Source organism: Marmota marmota, unplaced genomic scaffold, assembly GCF_001458135.2.
Source record: "Marmota marmota marmota unplaced genomic scaffold, marMar, whole genome shotgun sequence".
NCBI classification, from domain to species: Eukaryota; Metazoa; Chordata; class Mammalia; order Rodentia; family Sciuridae; genus Marmota; species Marmota marmota.
Genome location: NW_025999968.1, coordinates 17889282 through 17910549, shown reverse-complemented (window position 1 = coordinate 17910549; position 21268 = coordinate 17889282). Strand labels below are relative to the sequence as shown.

Sequence of the window (21268 nt, the reverse complement as noted above, 5' to 3'; positions counted from 1 at the left end):
TATATATATATATATATATTTCAGGGGTAAAGTAAGAAAGCCATTTGCTCAATACCAAGTTCTTTTCTTCAGAAAAGTAGCTAGGGTGATGATGATGTCACCACATCAGGGAATTCACTTGTGTCCTCTTTTCTAAAACTACCTCTAGATATGTGTCAAAGCAACTCATGCTTCCATCTAGGTCAGGAAGATTCACATTCTTGAAAATTCCAAATATGCTTTTAAAAAAATTCCAAATGAGATATCATAAGCCATTTAGCCCATATTTCAGGAACTGAGTTCCAACAGACAGGGCCTGATGCTAATTAGAAAAGCAGCTGAATTCTCAATAAAAAGAAGCCCTCAAAACAGAGTATTTTAGCATCTCTAAGTAGCCATGTCTACTTCATAGCTGGGTTATAAAAATGGGTTATAAAAATCTTATGTGGGAGGAAGGGCAAGACCCTGAACCTTGTAATACATAATTTTTATAAAAAAATAAATGCTTTTTAATTTTATAAAAAGTAAAAGTAGAACAATATCTTTAATAAGACTCAAGTTACCAACAGGCAACATGAAGTATTAAAGTAAGCAGTAGGACTTTTCAAATAAGGAAGGAAGATCATCTATTCCAAATAAATACTACTTTAAAAAACTGCATGTGAGGGGCCGGGGATGTGACTCAAACGGTAGCGCACTCGCCTGGCATGCATGCAGCCCGGGTTCGATCCTCAGCACCATGTACAAACAAAGATGTTGTGTCTGCTAAAAACTAAAAAATAAACATTAAAATTTTTAAAAATAAACTGCATGGGAGCTGGGCATAGTGCCCCATGCCTGTAATCCTAGCAGATCTGGAGGCTGAGACGGGAGGATCACAAGTTCAAAGCCTTAGCAACTTAGTGAGACACTAAGCAACTCAATGAGACCCTGTCATTAAATAAAATACAAAATAGGGCTGGGGATGTGGCTCAGTGGTTGAGTGCCACTGAGTTCAATTCCCAGCACCAAAAAAAAAAAAAAAAAACTGCATGGGGGCTTGGGCTATAGACAGCAGCAGAGCCCTTGCCTAGCACATGGGAGGCACTAGGATCAATCCTCAATATCACATAAAAATAAACAAAATAAAGGCATGCTGTCTATTTATAACTAAAATTTTTAAAAAACTGCTTGGTAATGAAACTTTCTTATACATTTTCAAAGGTGAATATTATACATGCCAGGAATAGCAGCACTTCATTTATTTTTATATCGATAGATGTTCCCATAGTAACAAATTCAATTTATGAATTCTTTTTTAATTCAATGTAGTATACTGACAAGTTTAATATTATATTGGCCAGTTTCACATCTGCTAATGCCAGCTAAAAAGGTTGCTACTACTACAGAAAGCATACTTATTGTACAACAAATGAAGATTTTCAAAGTGGGATGCCAGAAAACTGCCAAATTCAATCATGCAATATCCCTAACTCTAAAATAATTCTTAAAAATCCAATTTATTTTAAAAAACTCACTTCTGTAATATAGTAAAAATCTTGCTAAAATAAGAGGAAAGGAAGGAAGGAAGGAAGGAAGGGAGGGAGGGAGAGGGGAGGAAGGGAGAGAAGACAGACCAGACATTTCTAATTCACAATTGTTTATATCTTATTATCACTCATTAACAATCTAATGACTCAAATTCTGCATGTTCTCACTCAAATGTGGAAGCTAAACAAGTTGATCTCATAGATACAGAGAGCACAATAGTAGTTACCAGAGGTTGGGAAAGGACAGGGGGCGGTAGTCAGGGGGAGAGAGGTTGATTAACAGGATCCAAGTTAAAGTCAGTTAAAGGGAACTATCTAGTCTTCTGTAGCACAGAGGTGTGATGATAGTTAACAATACGGTATACTTCAAAATACTTAGAAGACAGATATGAATATTTCTAACACATAGTAATGAAAAATCTTGAGGTGATGATATAATTCACTCTCATTTGATCACATTGCATACATATATAAAAATATCACACTGTACCCCATAACTATTTGTAATCATTACATATCAATAAAATTTTTTAAAATATTCCAATGTCTCCTAAATTGTTAATGAATGCTCTGCAGTTATCACTGTTCATTAAAGTAAGGATTTGGCTTAAATGAAAAGGGAACCACAGCAACATAAATGAGCAATAAGCCCAGTTAGTCACTGCTTGCCATCATTAAAGTAGCAGCCATTTCTGACACAAAGAAAAGTGAATTTAATAACATCAGATCTTCTTGGTTTTCAAAAGAAGCTGGAAATCTGTATTTTCATGTAAAAATCTAATTTTTAGTTGTTGGCTTATTTTTAAAACTTCATTGCAATATGCATGTCTACAGCTAGATGTAGCCAGCTGGTTTCCAGTTAGCAACTTCTGCCTGCTATAGGAATCCTGTCTTGACATCATGATTCTAAAATATCATCACAGACGTGTGGTTACAGAAGTCCCAGGTTGAACGTGATTAGAAGGAGCGAAAACAAGTGGTGCCCTCACCTCTCTCTGCCATTGCACTCTGGATGGACATCCAGGATAGCATCTGCATCAACTTGTTTGTTTAGAAGTCTGTCTACTACCAGACTGGAAAATTCTGGGAGGCAGGGCCACACCTTATTCATCTAAGTTTCCCCAGCACTTGGCACATTAAAAGTACAAAATAAATATATTTGAATGAATGAATAAACAAACACCAAATGAATGTACACTCTGATGTCAATATTCCCATCCTTTTTTTCTCCAAAATGGAACTCTGTGAAAAGGTTCTTTCCAGAGATTCCATATTTCAAAATTGAGTTCTTCTATTGCTGAGTAGAAGATTTGTCTACATAGATCAATGATCAAATGAATTGGGGGCAGATTTTCCAAATTTCCATTGCTGGCTTAATGCCAAGAAACAAGTATTTCATACAGCTGACACGAGACAAAAAGAAGTCTTAAGAGAGTAGAAGGAGTGGGGAGCATAGATGAGGAGTCCCCCTCTGGTATCTGTGATAGTAAGTGATCCCTGTAGTCATTATAGATAGGTAGGACACTGCCATTGTGGCTGCACTGTGGATGTTTTAACTGCACTCAAGGATGTTATTTTCTTCTCTACTAGATGCTTCCCTAAAAGTGAAGTGGAAATTAGAGATGTAGAGATGGAAGAGGATTTCCTCCTGGAGTTGGTAGTAAGAACAGAAAGTAAAATTCATTCCATGCTGTTGATGTGCAAATGGAAGTGTTTTCAATCCAGTTGAAAAGGAAACCTGATTTATAGTCCCTGTTATTTGTCAGCTAGTTGATATTTTTACTCTTCCTTCTCTCCCTTCCACACACACTCACACACTATTCTATATGCTTTGGTGTCCAAACTTTCTGCAATACAATCCTTGAAATTAAAGTCTATATTCTGAACTTATACATCAATTTATAGTCTTATCTATAAAAGCTATGTCTGGATAACTTTGAAAACAACTCACTGGACACATATAGCTTAATTATCATCAAATAAGTATGAACCATAAATATTAAGTTTTCTACCATGTGTCGAGTTTGGCAATGTAAGACTTCATTTAAATACCATGGAAAGCTTAAATTTTCTGAACCAACACTTAGTACCCATGATTTGACAATTCTGAGTAATGTTCCAGGGATGATGCAAGAGAATATTTGCAATGGGAACAGCTTGAGAAGCTCATGATGCCAAAGTAAGCAGGTGAGGACACAAAGGAGAAAAACCTGGTCTAGGCAAGACATAGACACATACCAGAATAGATGGAGGCGTTGCCTGAAGACTTGAACTTTGGGTGTCCCAAACTAGATCTTCAGTTTGGGGAAGCAAAACTCCTCTCACTGAGAAAAGAACAATAGTAAACAGCATTTAATTGTGACACTATTTTATTTGAAGTGCAGCAACAACTAAAAACCAAGTTCTTCCTCCTTATAGTTTAGATTTTAGCAGAACAGATGAGGTAGACTCACAAAATGTTTGCAACACTGTTTAGGTATTTTATTTATATTAGCATAATCTATCTGAATTATAAGAATCTAACATAAAACAAAGATCCTTCCCATTATTATATGTAGGACCCTCATATTATTTCCTTTTCTTCCTCATGACAGCTTTCACTCTTTTTCCAGATTCCTAAGAAACAGTTATTTTCAAGCTGATTTTTTTTTCATTTTAAGAAAACTAAACCAACATTTTAATTCATTAGAACAATGTAAGAATGGTAGAAAAAGTATGAAAAATATTCCCTTTTGCCAGAAAGAGACTTTGAAAAATGGCCTTCAAAACCAAAAAGGTTTATTATGTAATAATAATAAAGGGCAATAAAAAAGAGTAGATTGTATAATTTATTTCAACAAAGATTTACTGAATCCTTGCTAGTTACCATAGACTTTGCCGAAGTTAAAGCTATAAATATTAATAAAACTGAGTTTCTCTTTTGGAAGCACTGTTATAGAGAAAAATACAAACTGGAAATTATAAAGCAATGTGAGGGATATATATATATATATATATATATATATATATATATATATATATATATATAATGTATGGGAACATGGACAAAGAAGAAATTGGGCTTTTTGTCTGAAGGGGAATAGGAATCATAAAAGCTAAAAAGTGGTGATTATAAGGAGGAAGGTTTGGTGTATGCTGCTAAAATAGGAGCAGGGTCTCTTTATTCACCTGTACCCACTGGCCAGCCATAGAGGGAATCAAGCAGAGACAAAAATTCTATTTGGCTTACATATTTTCCAAAATTCTTTTCAAATGTATATATAATTTTCCCATCTTCTATGGGAAATAGAAGATCGAGGATGATCACATTCAAGTTTCCTAGAAGTATAGAACTCTGAAATTGGTATAACAATAGAAATGTATTCTAGGAACAAAATTTTGAATAATTAAAACCTACATCTAATGAAAGACCAAGGCACTCAAATAAGTTGGTACTGAATATCTTAAACCTTTGTTGAACTTTCTTCCAAATTTTAAGAGAGTTGATGACTCTTTTTAGGACACCTTTTAGGAGGTAGTTCTACTTCCAGGCTCCACATAAGAGGAAGATCTTACAATGTTGTTTGTAGATTTAGCTTCCTAGTCAACCACTTTGCCTACTGCATCCATTAATCCTCATGGCATACTCCTACCTCATGGTTGCTGACCTTGGTATTTGCACTTAGCTCAGTCTAGGTTTCAATCCCTCTGACGTCTTTACTTCATAAGTATCTTTTCTCTGTTTCAACCCCATATCCACATTCCTGAAGTCTTCGCCCATATGCTATCCCCTTGGTTAGCCCCCAGTTTCAGATTACAAGTTTCTTTTCTATTTGATATTTCATACGACCCAAACATTCCAACAAGATTTAACAAAGAAAAAGGAGTTTATGAAAAAGGGATCCCAGGGTACCCACCCTGCTCCAAAATACAAATACTCTCTAATGTTTTAGAACTAATAACTTTATGTCACTATCACCCACTGAAGAGAAAGGTTTCTCCATCTTAAGGCTCTAAGTCCTTCATTAAAAGGACTTCCTCAGCACAGTGTGTCAAATTAAAAAAAAAAAAAAAAAAAAAAAACATTAGTCTGGCAGCCAAAATAGTTGTAAAGCAACTTGAAGTTTTAGTCAAGCCAAGTAACTTTCTAAAAATCTTACTTGGGTACTAAGGGATCATATCACATATCACACACAGTAAATCAATGTGTTTGTCTCTGTCTCTTTCTCTCTCTCTTTCTCTCTCTCTCTCAAACACACACACACACACACACACACACACACACACCACACCTTACAGTTTGAATCTGGAATGTTTGCAAAAAGCTCATGTGTTGAAAGTTTGGTTGCCCAATGCAGCAATGTTCAGAGGTGGAGCTTTTGGAAAGTGATCGGATCATGAGGAATCTGATCTCATCAGTGGATTAATTCACTGATGGGCTCATAACTGACTGGACTATTGGGAGGTGGTAAAAACTGTCGGAAGTGGGGCCTCATTCAAGGAAGGAAGGCACTGGGGACACTGAAAAGGTATCTTTTGTCCCCAGCCTCATCTTCTCTTTGCTTCCCAACCACCATGAAGTGAGCAGCTCTGTAGCACTACACCATCTGTGCCCTGATGCTATGCCTTGCCACAGACCTAAAGCAATGGAGCTGGCTGACTATGGATCGAAACCTCTGAATCAGTGAGTCAAAATAAATCTGATCTCCTTTAAGTTGTTTTTTCTCAGGTATTTTGTCAAAGCAACAGAAAGCTCACTGATACAGTCACAAATACATTCATATAAGCCTACACCACACACACACAGTCACACACACACAAATTAGTACTACCTGGAAAGAAAAGATTTTCTTTTCTCTCTAAATATTTTTTCTTCAAACCCCAATCGTCCAAATCTTGGTTCCCTAATCTATTCTATTCTCTTCTATTAATAACTATTTGTTCTTCCTATATAGACTCAACAAGATTTTCTGGTTTGTAGTGTCCATTTTTGTCTGTTTATTTACATGCACACACACACGTACACACACAAAGGCTTAGGTGGTCACTGTTTGAAAGATATTAAATAAACTAAATTTGGCCTATGCAGGCTTCTGAACTCACATACCTGAGTCCTTACATACAGAGCTACAATCTAACTCAGTATACAAACAAAATGAAAACCTAACTCAGGAATTTGTTTTTGTAACATATAGCAAAGTGTCATCCAGTCACAGTGACTGAGTTTCCATCAAATCATCAAATAAGGTAAACATTGTTTTTAACCAACCCATCTATCTCTACACCTCACTTTCATTTGCCATATATCATTTCTCATTTTCTATCTATAAATGTTACCCAGCCATATGGAAACCCTGGAGTCTTACAAAATTTTACAAAGTCTTCTAGGGGCTATCTAACTAAAAAAAAAAAAAAACAACCACTCTGTTTAATTAACCTGTTAAATTTAATTTGTCTAAATTTTTTTTTCTCTTAAAAAATAATACAGGTTAATTTCTCTTTAAACTCTGTGGGAGATGGAGAAATTATAAAAATGCATTATTATTAATATTGCCTCTCACACATGTATTTCTATCTTTGGCAGTTGGTATGTGCCCCATGCTGTCACTTCAATAAACATACTCTGCCGAAGTTTTAAAAGCTAAACTACCAATGAGTGAAGAAATCATGAGAAGCAAGCATGAAGTTGCAAGTAGATTAACAGGACTTGTGTCCTGCTGAGTTAAGATGTTAAGAACTAGCAGCCCAACTCTAAGCAAGTTGTATTCCCAGGTCACCTGGACCACTTTTAGTCCCCAAATCCAGAACAGTCACCCTCTCCTTGATGATCCTGGATCCACCTGCTCATTATGGATCAGAGCCAGCCCACCACAGCCATCTGAATTCAAACATAGTATTGAATTCTCTGGACAGCCAGGACCCAGTTCTTCTTTGACCATGATTGCCCATCAACTATTCTGAAATGCTCCTCTCATCTACTCTCTGGCTTTTAAGCTTCAACCAGCTGAGTTTCCTCTAGAGAGTTCATCCTTGGTTTCCTTTAACCCATAGTCTGTTTCAATTCATATTTCCAAGTACTACTTTCCTTTAAAAAAAATACTTTGCTCTAATCTCTCCAAACTATTTCTAAATGCCATGCTATTTTCCACTTTCCCCACTTTGTGACCTTCCTAGCTACAAATATTCCCCCCACCCCCGCCAAAATCCTAATTACTCTATCCAAGATTGCAGCATGACTAAAGCTCCATATGTATCAAGATAGCTCCTGTCTTATGTAGTCTAGGAAGGCTCAGAACCACATGTAATTAGGGAAATTAGTTTTTCCCAGAGCAAACTAAAATTATATACAAGGACTTCATGATGAATATCAAACTCACCATTGATAAGCTGAAGAGAATCAGGATCTGGATTCAAGGAGGAATTCCCCAGCAAAAAATTCTGGTGCAGGGTCTCAGCAATATAATCTCTGAAATTACTAATTGTATAAACAGCAGTGGGCTTATCATTCAGTTCCACAAGGCCATGGTTTTCCACCTTGTTGGAGTGGAGGCTGATTAGGTCCCATGTGGTATTGCTGATGGCCTCACCATTGAAGGTAACTGCATAATGAACGTCTAAACCACTGTGGATGAAAAGAGAACAGATTAGGTCCAGCTAAGGAAGGACAAAGAAAGGAGCTTTGAATCCTTAAAAAGCAAACATTAAACCTAAAAGGGAATCTCAAAGATATGAATCCCATCAAAACTCTGCAGACGCTGGGCAACATTTTGCCATCCATTCCTTTCCAAAGAATGGAGGTCACAGCTCTAAGAACAAAGCAAGAGTTCTAATGAAGCCACACAATCAGCTCTGAAGAATCACCTGAACCTCTTTATCCCCTAATTCTTACCCTTTATCTTCTCCTTCAAAGCCAACTAGTTTCTCTTCACTATCAGCCTTCTCTCTTCTTTCCCCATTAGCATTTCTCCTCCCTGATTTCAAAAAGTCTAAGTCCTCCCAGTAATGGTAAATCGTCTCATAATTTTTTTTTAATTTTTTATTGTTGGTTGTTCAAAACATTACATGTTTCTTGATATATCATATTTCACACTTTGATTCAAGTGGGTTATGAACTCCCATTTTTACCCCATATACAGATTGCAGAATCACATCAGTTACACATCCATTGATTTACATATTGCCATACTAGTGTCTGTTGTGTTCTGCTGCCTTTCCTATCCTCTACTATCCCCCCTCCCCTCCCCTCCCCTCTCCTCTCTCTACCCCCTCTACTGTCATTCATTTCTCCCCCTTGTATTATTTTTCCCTTTCCCCTCACTTCCTCTTGTATCTACTTTTGTATAACCCTGAGGGTCTCCTTCCATTTCCATGCAATTTCCCTTCTCTCTCCCTTTCCCTCCCACCTCTCATCCCTGTTTAATGTTAATCTTCTTCTCATGCTCTTCGTCCCTACTCTGTTCTTAGTTACTCTCCTTATATCAAAGAAGACATTTGGCATTTGTTTTTTAGGGATTGGCTAGCTTCACTTAGCATAATCTGCTCTAATGCCATCCATTTCCCTGTAAATTCTATGATTTTGTCATTTTTTAATGCAGAGTAATACTCCATTGTGTATAAATGCCACATTTTTTTTATCCATTCGTCTATTGAAGGGCATCTAGGTTGGTTCCACAGTCTTGCTATTGTGAATTGTGCTGCTATGAACATCGATGTAGCAGTGTCCCTGTAGCATGCTCTTTTTAGGTCTTTAGGGAATAGACCGAGAAGGGGAATAGCTGGGTCAAATGGTGGCTCCATTCCCAGCTTTCCAAGAAATCTCCATACTGCTTTCCAAATTGGCTGCACCAATTTGCAGTCCCACCAGCAATGTACAAGTGTACCCTTTTCCCCACATCCTCGCCAGCACTTGTTGTTGTTTGACTTCATAATGGCTGCCAATCTTACTGGAGTGAGATGGTATCTTAGGGTGGTTTTGATTTGCATTTCTCTGACTGCTAGAGATGGTGAGCATTTTTTCATATACTTGTTGATTGACTGTATGTCCTCCTTTGAGAAGTGTCTGTTCAGGTCCTTGGCCCATTTGTTGATTGGGTTATTTGTTATCTTATTGTCTAATTTTTTGAGTTCTTTGTATACTCTGGATATTAGGGCTCTATCTGAAGTGTGAGGAGTAAAGATTTGTTCCCAGGATGTAGGCTCCCTATTTACCTCTCTTATTGTTTCTTTTGCTGAGAAAAAAACTTTTTAGTTTGAGTAAGTCCCATTTATTGATTCTAGTTATTAACTTTTGTGCTATGGGTGTCCTATTGAGGAATTTGGAGCCCGACCCCACAGTATGTAGATCGTAGCCAACTTTTATTACAGTTGTTGAAAATTAAGTACTAAACCATAGTTAATTATTGTGCGAGAAAAAGTTTAAAACTTTAAATTAAAAAATTAAAACTTGGCAGGAAAGATAACTCCAAAGTTTATGACTTCACTGCCCTTCATGACATTAAATAGCTTTGTGTCTAACTTACATATCCTTTCCCAATTAACTATATAAAGTTTCTGCTTTTCAAATGCTCTAGAAACTCTCTCTTTTTCTTTTGCTGACTCTCATTAATTAATTAAATGAAAACTTAATAAGTGCTTAAAAAAAACCTTGGGAATTAGGCTTTCTTACTATCCACTTTTCCATAAGTAAAGAGAATAAAGGAGAGAAAGTAAAACATATGTAATTAAGTAGGAGTTAACATGTTATTTGACATTTTCTTAAATAGTCATTTGGGAGAAATAACACAGAATACAAAATTTTAAAGCAAATAGGAATATTCCTTGACTCTCAGTCAAATTTCTCCTAACTAAAACCTAACATTTTATAAATCTTACAATGTGACAGGCATTTTACATTATTATTTTCATAATAACCTGAAGAAAAAAGGCTTTGCCTTCAGCATATTGTTAAAGAAACTGAGCTTTAAAGAAATTAAAAGACTTTTTTAAAATTCATCATAAAGATGTGGTCAAGTCAGGATTTAAACACAGATCTGTCTGACTCCAGCCCCTGCATTCTGAACTACTATGCTACACTCTCAGTAGCTTTAACAAAACTATTATCAGAAAAAGTCATTATGAGAACAGCTCTGTGCTAGTCACCACTGTGCCTGCCCAGACTGTCTCTGTACACAGCCATCACACAGTAGCCTGCAAGCCATACCAAGATCCCTCCAGAGGAAAGGAGACCAGTACCTTCCAGAGGTAAGCAATGCCAAACAGATGTGCAACGGAAGCCATCTGCTACTTCAGACATTTCATGGCAGCAAAATGACACTCAAAGCATAAGAATAAATTAAATGTATCTTTCTCTTAACTTATTTATATATCCATGTATATCCTTGATTATAGTCTTCATTGTTTTGTAAAAAGATTTTGTTACAGTGACTATAAAGGGGCCCCTTTGAAATTAAAAACCACAAATTGTTTTTCTTTTTTCCTCTCCCATTTCCTGGTAACCTGAATTTTTTCCATCCCAGCTTCCTGAGAATGGAAACTGAGAAGGTGCCCCCCTGGCCCTGGAAGGTGCCAACAAAACTGAAATTATAACCTATCTCTGGCTAGCACAGTCTAGTTAAATCTTCATACGTATATTTTCTGAATTTTGTTCCTATAAATTGTAACCTCTCTGTAGAAAGGGAAAAGACATCTGTTTTGATCAAACTGTGATTAAATTCATTTTTCCTTTTTATGTCTTTTTCTCTATTTCTGATTTGTGGGCAGGCAACCAAATCCAGTTATTTGGGACTCCAGCAGCCTCTAACCTGGGCCTAGGTAACATGACTACCTTTTTCTTTTTCAGATTCTATCCCTAATATGCAGCTTGGTACTGGCAGTGAGAAGCACCACAGTCTACTAGATGAACAGAAATCTATACTTATCTGAAAAAAAAAAGAAAACTTAAGACTATCCAAATTATTTACATATCTAAAGAAAAAGTATCAGAAAAATGAGGGTGATATCACGGAGGAAAAAAAAAGAATTGGTAAATAATTTATGTTACTGTTTAGTGTAAAATTTCTGACCAGAGTACTGAAGCTTCCTTATAAGGTACAACTCTAGATTGTAGACAGATACAACAAGCTCTCACAGCTTGAGGAGACTGGTCTTTAAGATCGTCTAATTTCCTCTTCCTGATCTCAAATTAGCAAAGTGAACTTTCAATTGTAAATCCCTATAAATTTTCCTGTTGAGAGAGAATGCATGAGCCAGTCAATGCTATAATTGGACATTTGGCAAATGCATGCCTCCTTCTAGATAAGTCAATGGATATCCTAAAGAATTCTCTGTCTTTTGTGGCTTGGGAAGCATGCTTGGTCTTAAGAGACTTTTCCTTCCTGAGAGTACTGGCTGATTTTGGACTTGCCCAGACCTGCCTGGTGCCAATGACACTCTGGATTACAGGAGCTGCCATGAAGGTGACACCCCACCTGCTATACCAACAATCAAACCTCTTTGATGCATTTGTTCCTGTTAGCATATAAAGGCTTTTTTTTTTTTTAAGTTAGTTTGTTTTAATCAGGGAGGAGAACCACTGAGTTTCTTCAGTTCTGTTTTCCTTCCAGACCTGAAAAGCTGCCTCTTCTACAGAGGTGGTATAGGGATTTTAAAAATGGTAGCTGATTCCTCTTGACACTGATGCTCTAAGTGCTTAAAACAAAACAAAAAAAAATTTGTTTTACATCTAGAACGTCCCTTAATCCTTTTAACAGTTAAATCCTTTTAATTTTGCACATTAAAATATGTTGAGCCATGAGTAATTTCTAATCTTTCTTTATAAGGAAAGAAATACAGTAAAATATGCTAAAATAACCAAGGGATTGTTCCAAGGTGGAATCAAATAGTAAGAGAGACATCTACTGGTCAGAACTTACCAAACCATACTTCCCATTGCTCTTTATAAGCCTTCAGTCATTCTGATGAACTGGCTGACCACAGGTACCACACATTGCTCTGTCTCTGGATCTTTGCATGTCCTGTTTCCTTCTCTCTGCAATACCTATTATTACCTCTCATCTCATATATCTTTCACATACACATGGACAAACATACACACACCTTCTTCATCTGGGTATTTCTTTATTTGCCATAGTTCAGATGTCACCTCCCTGGGAAACCTCTTTCTTTTTGTATTAATTTGTTTTTTATCCTACTTTATTATATATGACAGCAAAATACATTACAATTCATACTACACATATAGAGAACAATTTTTCATATCTCTGGTTGCCTACAAAGTATATTCACACCATTCTTGTCTTCATACATGTACTCAGGGTAATGATGTCATCTCATTCCACTGTCTTGTCTATTCCCTCTTTCTACCACTGAAGATACCAGTCTATGATCCTGTTCTATCTTTCCCATTAACTGTACAGGCACAATAATTATTCATCTCTGTGTCCCAAACATCTAGAACTTATGCCTGGCTCAGAGTAGTTCAATAAATACTTTTGAAAAGAAAACAATTGTAAATTTTATTTGCTAAGACAGGTAGATAATTGAACAGAATTTGTACCACTTAAATGGTATTATGTAACTAATCTGAAGCATTTTCACTCTCTACATAAAAAAAGAATAATTTTTCACCATACAGAGCATGGATATTACCTTCAGACGTGTGTATCTTATTGGTAGTCATTTTAGAGACGTCGTTTTAGGGCCATAGCCCAACTCTGTGAGGATGTACATTCTCTTTCCAAGCTGAATAGGACAGACCATACCACCATATCCAAAAAGTTGGGCATCTCCTTGGGATGCGTGCATGACCTATTTAATTTATTTGTAGTGTTAACATATCGCAACAACAGAATGAAGTGGTGGAAGAAAAGGGGAAAAAGGGAGGAAGAAAGAAAGAAGAAAGAAAAGGAGGGGTGGAGGAAGAAAGAACAGAGGTGAAGGGAGGAAAGGCTATGCCAATTAGTACTTGAATTGGTTCCTGAGTTATGCAGGGCATCAGACAAGTAAAGCCAAGCATTTTATAGAGGCTTGCCATGTGCCTTATGTGGATTTTAAATATTACAAGGAAGAGATCAAAAGAAATGCCCCCAAATGCTGAAATCTATGCAAATCGGGCAATCTAGATTACATTACTAGCCTTATTATTTGCTGGCAAAATATTATTTGCCATCCACTGTTTCTATTGGACATCTCAAAATAATACTTCTATTATAATCAAACTTGTCTATTAATGATAAATTTATTAAAGAAGATAAAATGAAGCCAGGTGTGGTAACACATGCCTGTAATCCCGGTGACTCAAAATAAAAAAATAAAATAAAAATTGCTGGGGTTGTAGCTCAGTGGTAAAATGACCCTGGATTAAATCCCCAGTGCCAGGGAAAAAAAAGATAATATAACTCAGAGAGGTGCTGTAATTTACTACCATGTTTTTGTCCTGGAAAGAGAACTCAAAGAAATATTTGAAGTACCAAAATGTATTCTTAGCTAAGGCCAAGAACTTCACTGTGACCTAGAACATGCTGAGTTCTGACCCAGTGATAGGGTACAAAGATGTCTCAGGATGAAGGACAGATTAAAAGAAAGCCAAGAGGACAAGGAAGTCCATACATGGAATACATAGTGGTAGGTAAACCACTACCTGACTGAAGAAAGTTGTGCTGGCTCTCTGCCCTCAGTAACTCCAAGTTAACCAACAAACACCATACCAGTGTGTTTCATCTTCTGAACTGGTCTGAAACAGCTATATGTAGAAAAGAATTTGTGTCTTACAGCTACTTCCAGAGACCTAAGTCAGGTGGAGAAGTTCACCCTTTCTTGTTCTCTCATCTCAATGCCCTGATTGCAGATTTTCTTAAAGTAAAAATAGTGGTATCACATTTCATCAAGATCAACCAAAATAAGGATATTTCAGAGAAACTCAGACATTCCTGGTTCTTCTAGGAAGAAAGCATACACTTTAAAAGCCTGAAGCTGAAGTTATAGTGTCTTTACCATACTTACATTATTGATTTACTTCAAATGGATCCTGCTAACAACATAATGAGCAAGTACAAATGCTTAGAGGAGAGAGAGGAAAGGGTATGTGTCCTATAAAGAACATTGTTGTACCACATAGTCATTCATATACAACTCAGATTAAAAGTAAACCAAAAAGTTCCAAGAATTCTATCATAAAATCTAATGGCTTCATATTGAATTGTTGTCTGTGCCCCTATACAGGGCTACTGGCACTCAATAAATGGATACCATTCTTTTTATCATATGGTTAGCATCAAGATCTAGGTTTGTTTTAACATTCTAATCACCCCAAGAGTACAGCAATTAAACAATATGGCCTTTTGGCTGAGTGCAGACCTCAGCAGATATACCTGTAATACATATACACAGAGCAGTTTGCATACACTGAAAAAACAAATTCTGATTAACTTGGTCAAAATATCTGATATCTTCTAGTCATATAACTTCGGGCAACAATTTGCCTTAAGTCAATTTGCTTTACTGAAGTAAAATTTCCTCCGCTCCAAAGAGAAAATATTCATTCTCATTTTTACTAACTCATAGGGATACTGAAATGATAACATTTAAAAAAAATAAGAACTAGCACTTTGACATAAGTCTGAAAGCCCTTTTCATTAGATGGTACATTCCTAGAGAATAGAAACCAAGAGTCGCTCATTTTTCTATGCAGTTTCCCAAATTATTAGGCTTCCAAGAAAAAATAAATTTGGAATACAAAGATAAAAATGACAAAAAATCTTCAAAAGGTGTATTAATTGTGCTTTTATATTATGCTTCTAAAAAATTCTGAGATCAGATGTTTTTACAAATGAACTATTATAGGTATCAGTTTCTCACCTTCATTTATGACTTAAAGTACCCTTGACTATATTATTGAGTGACATTTTCATGAATGCAAGTTATTATTCCTATTTGAATTAAGCATAACTCAATATTTAAAGTACTTGGCAGTCAGCAGTCTATACAAGGAGTTAATGAACTACATAGTCTGTGAGTGGAATTCAGTCTACTGTCCATAAAAAAAAATGGATCTTACATCTTAAATGGTTGAAAATAATTTTTTAAAAGAATATTTTGTGAAATTTGAAATTACATGAAGTTTAGATGTTAGCATATATAAAGTTTCACTGGAACACAACAAGGCTCTTTAGTTTACATCATATTGCCTATGTCTACTTCTACCTCAGAGACTATATGGCCTTATATATTTACCAAGAGTTTACCAACAATTCTATCAGAAAAAGCTTGCCAGCCCCTGATCTATAAGGAGACGACAGTGAAACTGGAAGTGACTGAAGAATTGAGTCATGTTCCCCTGGACCTATGGCTGACATGTTTTCTAAACTACCTCCTGATTAGAAGGACAACACAAAAAGTGCCAAAAGTATTTTACCTGCCATTGTCCTTAGGGAACCTGAAAATGAAGATGATAAGTGTTAATCAGAGTTCAAGACAGTTGTAATTGTCACATAATTCCTCAAGGTACAAGTTATTTATATATTTCTTCTGATTTTCTTTGAAATGCCTTCTTAAATGAAAATACTTATATAGTAGCAGTATCAACAAATTCCTACAGATTGAAGAAAGTGAAAAAAAGTGAAGAAAATATTCTACTTTAAAACCAATAGTTTTTAGTCTTTTAAACTTTGTTTTAAAATATTTGAAATAATTAATATGTGGTTTATAAATAAACTTTTCAGTAGATCATAGAATTTCTGTTTGGGGCATTAAAATTGGGAATCTTCTTTTTTGGGATGCAATAGTATTATAATAAATGAAAAGAAAATCAAATGTACAGATCTGTACTAAACATTCAGAAATTTCAGAACCTTACTAAAAAAGAAATGATCCTATAACCCTGGGGGAAATGGACTCATAAATTGAAATGAACATTTTCTAGAATAACAAAAAAATAGAGCAATAACTTTAAAACTCTAAAGGAAAATTACTTTCCAAACAGAATTCCATGCCTACTGAAACTATTTACCCCACAGAAGGGTCAATTATGGATACTTTCACACATGCACAAAAGCAATGAAATTCTCTTCCATACATTCTTTAATGCTTCACCAAAATGAGGATGCATATCCAGAAAGAAGTTTATATAGACCATAACAGAGAACAAAGGAATCACAGATCATCTCCTGAAACCCAGGCATGGAGACATTAAAATACAGAATAAGTTCTATACAAACTAGTCTCCGCAATAACAGTAAAAGAAGGCAAACACGAATTTGTCTCTAATGGGATACTCCCAGTTGAGAAATACAGATTAGAGGGATATTTGTGGTTAATAGACTCATTCATGGAATGGCATGACATTAAATTTAAATGACATATGAATGTAAAGAAAGAGAAAACTCAAGTTAATCCAGTGCTATACCATAAGGCTCTAAGAGTAGGAAAAGGTCAGACTAACTGATAGGATATTTCCCAGCCCTTAGTATTTATTTTATATAAAATACACAAAAAATAGAACTTTCCATGTGCCAAAAATATGTTAAGCATTTAACAAAAATTAATTCACTGGATGCTCATCAGGATTCATTAAGGATACATTTATATGTTCCACATAAAAACCTAAGGAACAAAGAAACCAAGAATTTGTCCAAAGTATTTCAAAAGCATTTTTTAAGCAAAGCAGAGTTAATAAATTGTCTTTTTTTACAAATGAAAAGTTAAGATCTAATAATATACCCAAGCCATCCAGCCAGAAGCACAAAGGCAGGATTCAAAGCCAGGCAAATTCACTCCAAAGGCCCTGTTGCCTTTCACATGCTGCCAAATAAGAGAAGTCTTCAAAGGCCTCACATTCTTAGGTTCCCACTTAAGCTTAGTCACAAGCAAAGGCAGCAATCTGTGAAAACTGCTAAAGTTGAATTGGGAGAACTGGTCTTGGCAAGAGAGTAGGTAGATCAATTTAGCATGCAGGGTCTCTCTTCACTAAGCATGTGCCACTAACTAGCTGAGGGCCATTAAGTAAATTATTTAAATTTCCTGTGCTCTGGTTTTCTTATCAGAAAAAGATCAAGTGAAGATATATAGACAGAATAAGTTCTATACAAACTAGTCAGACAGACAGACAGACAGACACACACACACACACACACACACACACATTGCTTGGAACACTAAATGCTCTATAAGTGCTTAGTGGTATTTCTCATAAACTCAGAAGTTTGGACAAAAACATGCCAAAGTTGAGATGTTTGCACTGTTAATTATGTTGTCATATTGCATAGTGCCCCAATCTGTGCTCCCAGAATCCAGTAACTGGGTCACAGCTATCACCCAACTGCCCAACTCACAGTACTATGTCTATGCCTAAGATGAAAGCTAAGAGCAAGAACTATAATGTCAACTACCTTGTTTCAAAGTTCTTCCTCCACTCCCATTTAACAAGCTCTTTTTGTGCTATTTCATCCCCTTAAACTTGTTTAATCCTCTGAATATTAAAAATATCTATCCTAAGAAGGTTAAAGACTAAACCACATCACATATGTGAAGTTCCCCATACAAAGTCATTAGCCAATAAATATTCCCAAGTATCATGCTATGAGTCTTAAGCAGGGAAGAAATGTCTTTGAAAGAGGTTGCTCTAATTTACTTGGAACTGTTATGTTTGAAATGAAGACTAATGCTTCCAGAATGGCCTTATATCAAGACATAAATAGTCATCTTAGTAGAAAATTGATAATCTTTAGGAGGATGCTGAGATCACATCCAACCCTGCCCTAGGGTCCCATCAGAGCCAAATAAGAGCTGTATAACTTGTCAGCAATAAGCTGCAGACCAAAATTCCTAAACTCTTACCCTGGTCCAAATATAGGCCTATGGTGTTTCCTTAAATATGTTATTTTAACTTATTTCTAACTCAGTTTCCTCTCTTGAAAATCTAGCATTAAAAATGAATACTAATTTGCCATAAGAACATTGAATTATAGCATTACCTAGTAAAGTCCATGTGATAAATAAAAAGGATAGTCCATTTGGAAGAAAGAGTACTACTAACCACATGAAGTTTTACAGTAAATCCATTTACCTAAATTCAAGAACATGAATATCCTTGTAGCCTGGTAATCCAGTAAAGGCATTTTCAACCTGTTGAAAGTAAAAATTATAACTATGAGAAATATGGGAAAGTACATATAAAAGGTTTATAAGAGTAGAATAAAAAATATACTGTTTACAATTATTAGGAACTTATACATAAACATAGATATAAACATATCTATGTTTATATCTATGTTTATGTATAAGTTATATATATTGTTTTATATATAAAACAATAGTTAGAATGATAGAAAATGTCATTTATCAGAAAACTGCCACATTTTTTTCTTTTTCATTTTGCCTTTTAAGGATTTAATGTATTTTAATATTAATTTTTTCCAAATTATAAAAAAAACACTTCTTATTGGCAATGCACTGATATTTTTCCTTCATGTGGTAAAATGTGAAAAAAAGCATTCATTTCAAAAGAAGCTATAATATAAGCATTTTAAAATATTGTTTTGGATTAGAAATTTGGCCCCAGCACACAAATTGACAAAGAGTCAAGTGTCTGCTTTCTGTAAGTGTGAAAGTGTCTGGTGGCATCCGCTTCCTGTTCCTACAACACAAGAGAACCATGAACACAGTTCAGCATTTAAATGGAGTATACGAGCCCTGAGTTAGCCACAGGACAGAGGCCTTGCCAACTGGCTGTCAAGGAGGTAGTTAAGTAGTAGTAGCCAGATAACCCAACTGGTCAAAAGATCAATTTATGAGCATCACACCACAGGAGCTGATTTTCATACTAAGTCTTTAAAATCTAGCCATTTAACTCCATGTGAGCTTAGTGGCTGGAGATGTAAAAAGGAATGCTAGAGTAGACTAAGATCTGAAAATGATCAGATTATGCAAAACTACAAAAACACATATTTTAACAAAACTGAACACTTTATCCATAACATTTCAGAAGATGGCTAAACATATAGGTTACTATGGGGCCATCAGTAGAACAGGGGAAATAAGTTAACAAATTTTGGACCATCTCTGGATATCTGCTTTTAACCAAATTTTCACATAATCAGAAAAGGGGAAATTTTTTAAATTTTGGTTCACTAAAGACCATCATGCCTTAAAAATAAAGAATTTAAACTCATGAAACTTTTTGTCTATAGTAACTTACCTTGTTTTATTTTTTTAGAAGAAAGAATAAATTCTTGCAGGATGGAGACAGAGGTGGAATTTGTAGAACTAGGAATCATAAGTCTGAGAGTTGGGCCCAGCTCTGTGTTTGCTGGTAGATTTGGCCATGTATAAGCCTTCCTTTATAACACTAATACTGAAATCTACCATATTAGCTTTTGTAATATTACCATGAATGTACAAGAAGTCCTCAAAATGCTGTCCTATTACACATTATAATTATTAAAAAACCCATCTAAGGCCTGGGCCATGCCATCTCTTAAGTCTAAACATGTAAAGGTCTTCTAATTCTTCACATCCAGTTAATACTGCACAGGAATCCAGGACAATAAGTCATTCCACTTTATTAATACCAATATTAATAATAGGCACAATTTATTGAGTTGAGTACTGTGTCTTTGCAATATTACTTCTGATTCTTGCAACACTGCCAAGACATATATATTAACCTGATTTTATAGATGAGAAAACTGACACACTAAAATGTCAATCAATTTGGCCAGAATCACATATTTGGTGACTGAATCAGAGTTTATTTATTTAACCTCAAATCTCTCTAATACTAAAGCCCGTATATTTTTCACTGAATTAAACTTTTTATCTTCCTTTTTCTCTTCTTCATGGTGAATATATTCTAGAATTAGGATCAGAACTGGAAAAACTGTGAAATTCACCCCAACTTCTCCCTTGAATTAAAACAAAGGGGACTCTGTACAATATAAAGGAAGAAACCCTTTGAAAAGTAGAAAGAGACCTGATTTTACAATCTGCTCCAAAAGAAGCTAAAAGAACCAAGAACAAGTTGGGCCTCTTGAACTTTGTCTGTTAAATGAAGATACTTATCCACATGGATGCTATGGACAGACAAAAAGGAAGCAGCTTGTAGAAAGAAGCACTGTATCCTTCTATAAAAAGCACCATGCTAGGGAACGGCATGGATACAGTGACTGCCTTAAGGTACCTTCCCAAAGTCATCATGCTATCTTTTTAAACTCTGACATCATACTTAGTGTTGTCCCAAGTTCATCATACCACCTCTTCCTCTCACCTTTCTCTTTAAAAAAAAAAAAGAAGAAGAAGAAGAAAGGAAAGAAAAGGAAATGTATAATAGCTCCTCAACATTAACTTTATCTCTTCCAAACAGTCTTTCTTTCTCCTAGTGTGTTTTCGAAGCCAGGTTGAGAAAAAAAATCAGTATGACTATACCCTGAAAGGAAAGACTTGGAGGAGCCCTTTCAGTTTTCAGGAAATACCATGACAAGATCCTTCAGAGACATAACCCCTGCTTCTGCTGTTCTTCACAGGAGTAACTATTGATTGACATTTCACACTAGGTAAGGTGGGGATGGTGGTAGAGAGAGAGAGGCAGAGAAAAGGTATTTCATGGTGGGCCCAGGCCTTTCATCATCCTCAAATCACCTCATTCCATTAACTATTGCTATCATTCTCTCCTGGAGGTGTTTTCAGAATATACTAGACTTTCTCTAAATCTGCAGTCATTCTGTGTAATTATTTACCCAAACACTAAAACTTATTAAAAGTTCCTTAATCCAAAGGCAAAAAGAACCAGA

The 21268-nt window shown here is 35.6% G+C and overlaps 1 protein-coding gene across 1 annotated transcript in view; it reads right to left on the bottom strand.

Annotated features, from left to right (window-relative positions):
* The window catches only part of Impg2 (interphotoreceptor matrix proteoglycan 2), a 93391-nt gene that overhangs the window by 25017 nt on the left and 47106 nt on the right, over positions 1-21268 (bottom strand). Inside the window, exons 9-12 of the mRNA XM_048803404.1 lie at positions 18547-18605; positions 15898-15918; positions 7865-8109; positions 3747-3832 (exon numbers count right to left, since the gene is read on the bottom strand). Of these exons, the coding sequence (XP_048659361.1) occupies positions 3747-3832; positions 7865-8109; positions 15898-15918; positions 18547-18605 (411 nt within the window). The remainder of the gene's footprint in view (positions 1-3746; positions 3833-7864; positions 8110-15897; positions 15919-18546; positions 18606-21268) is intronic.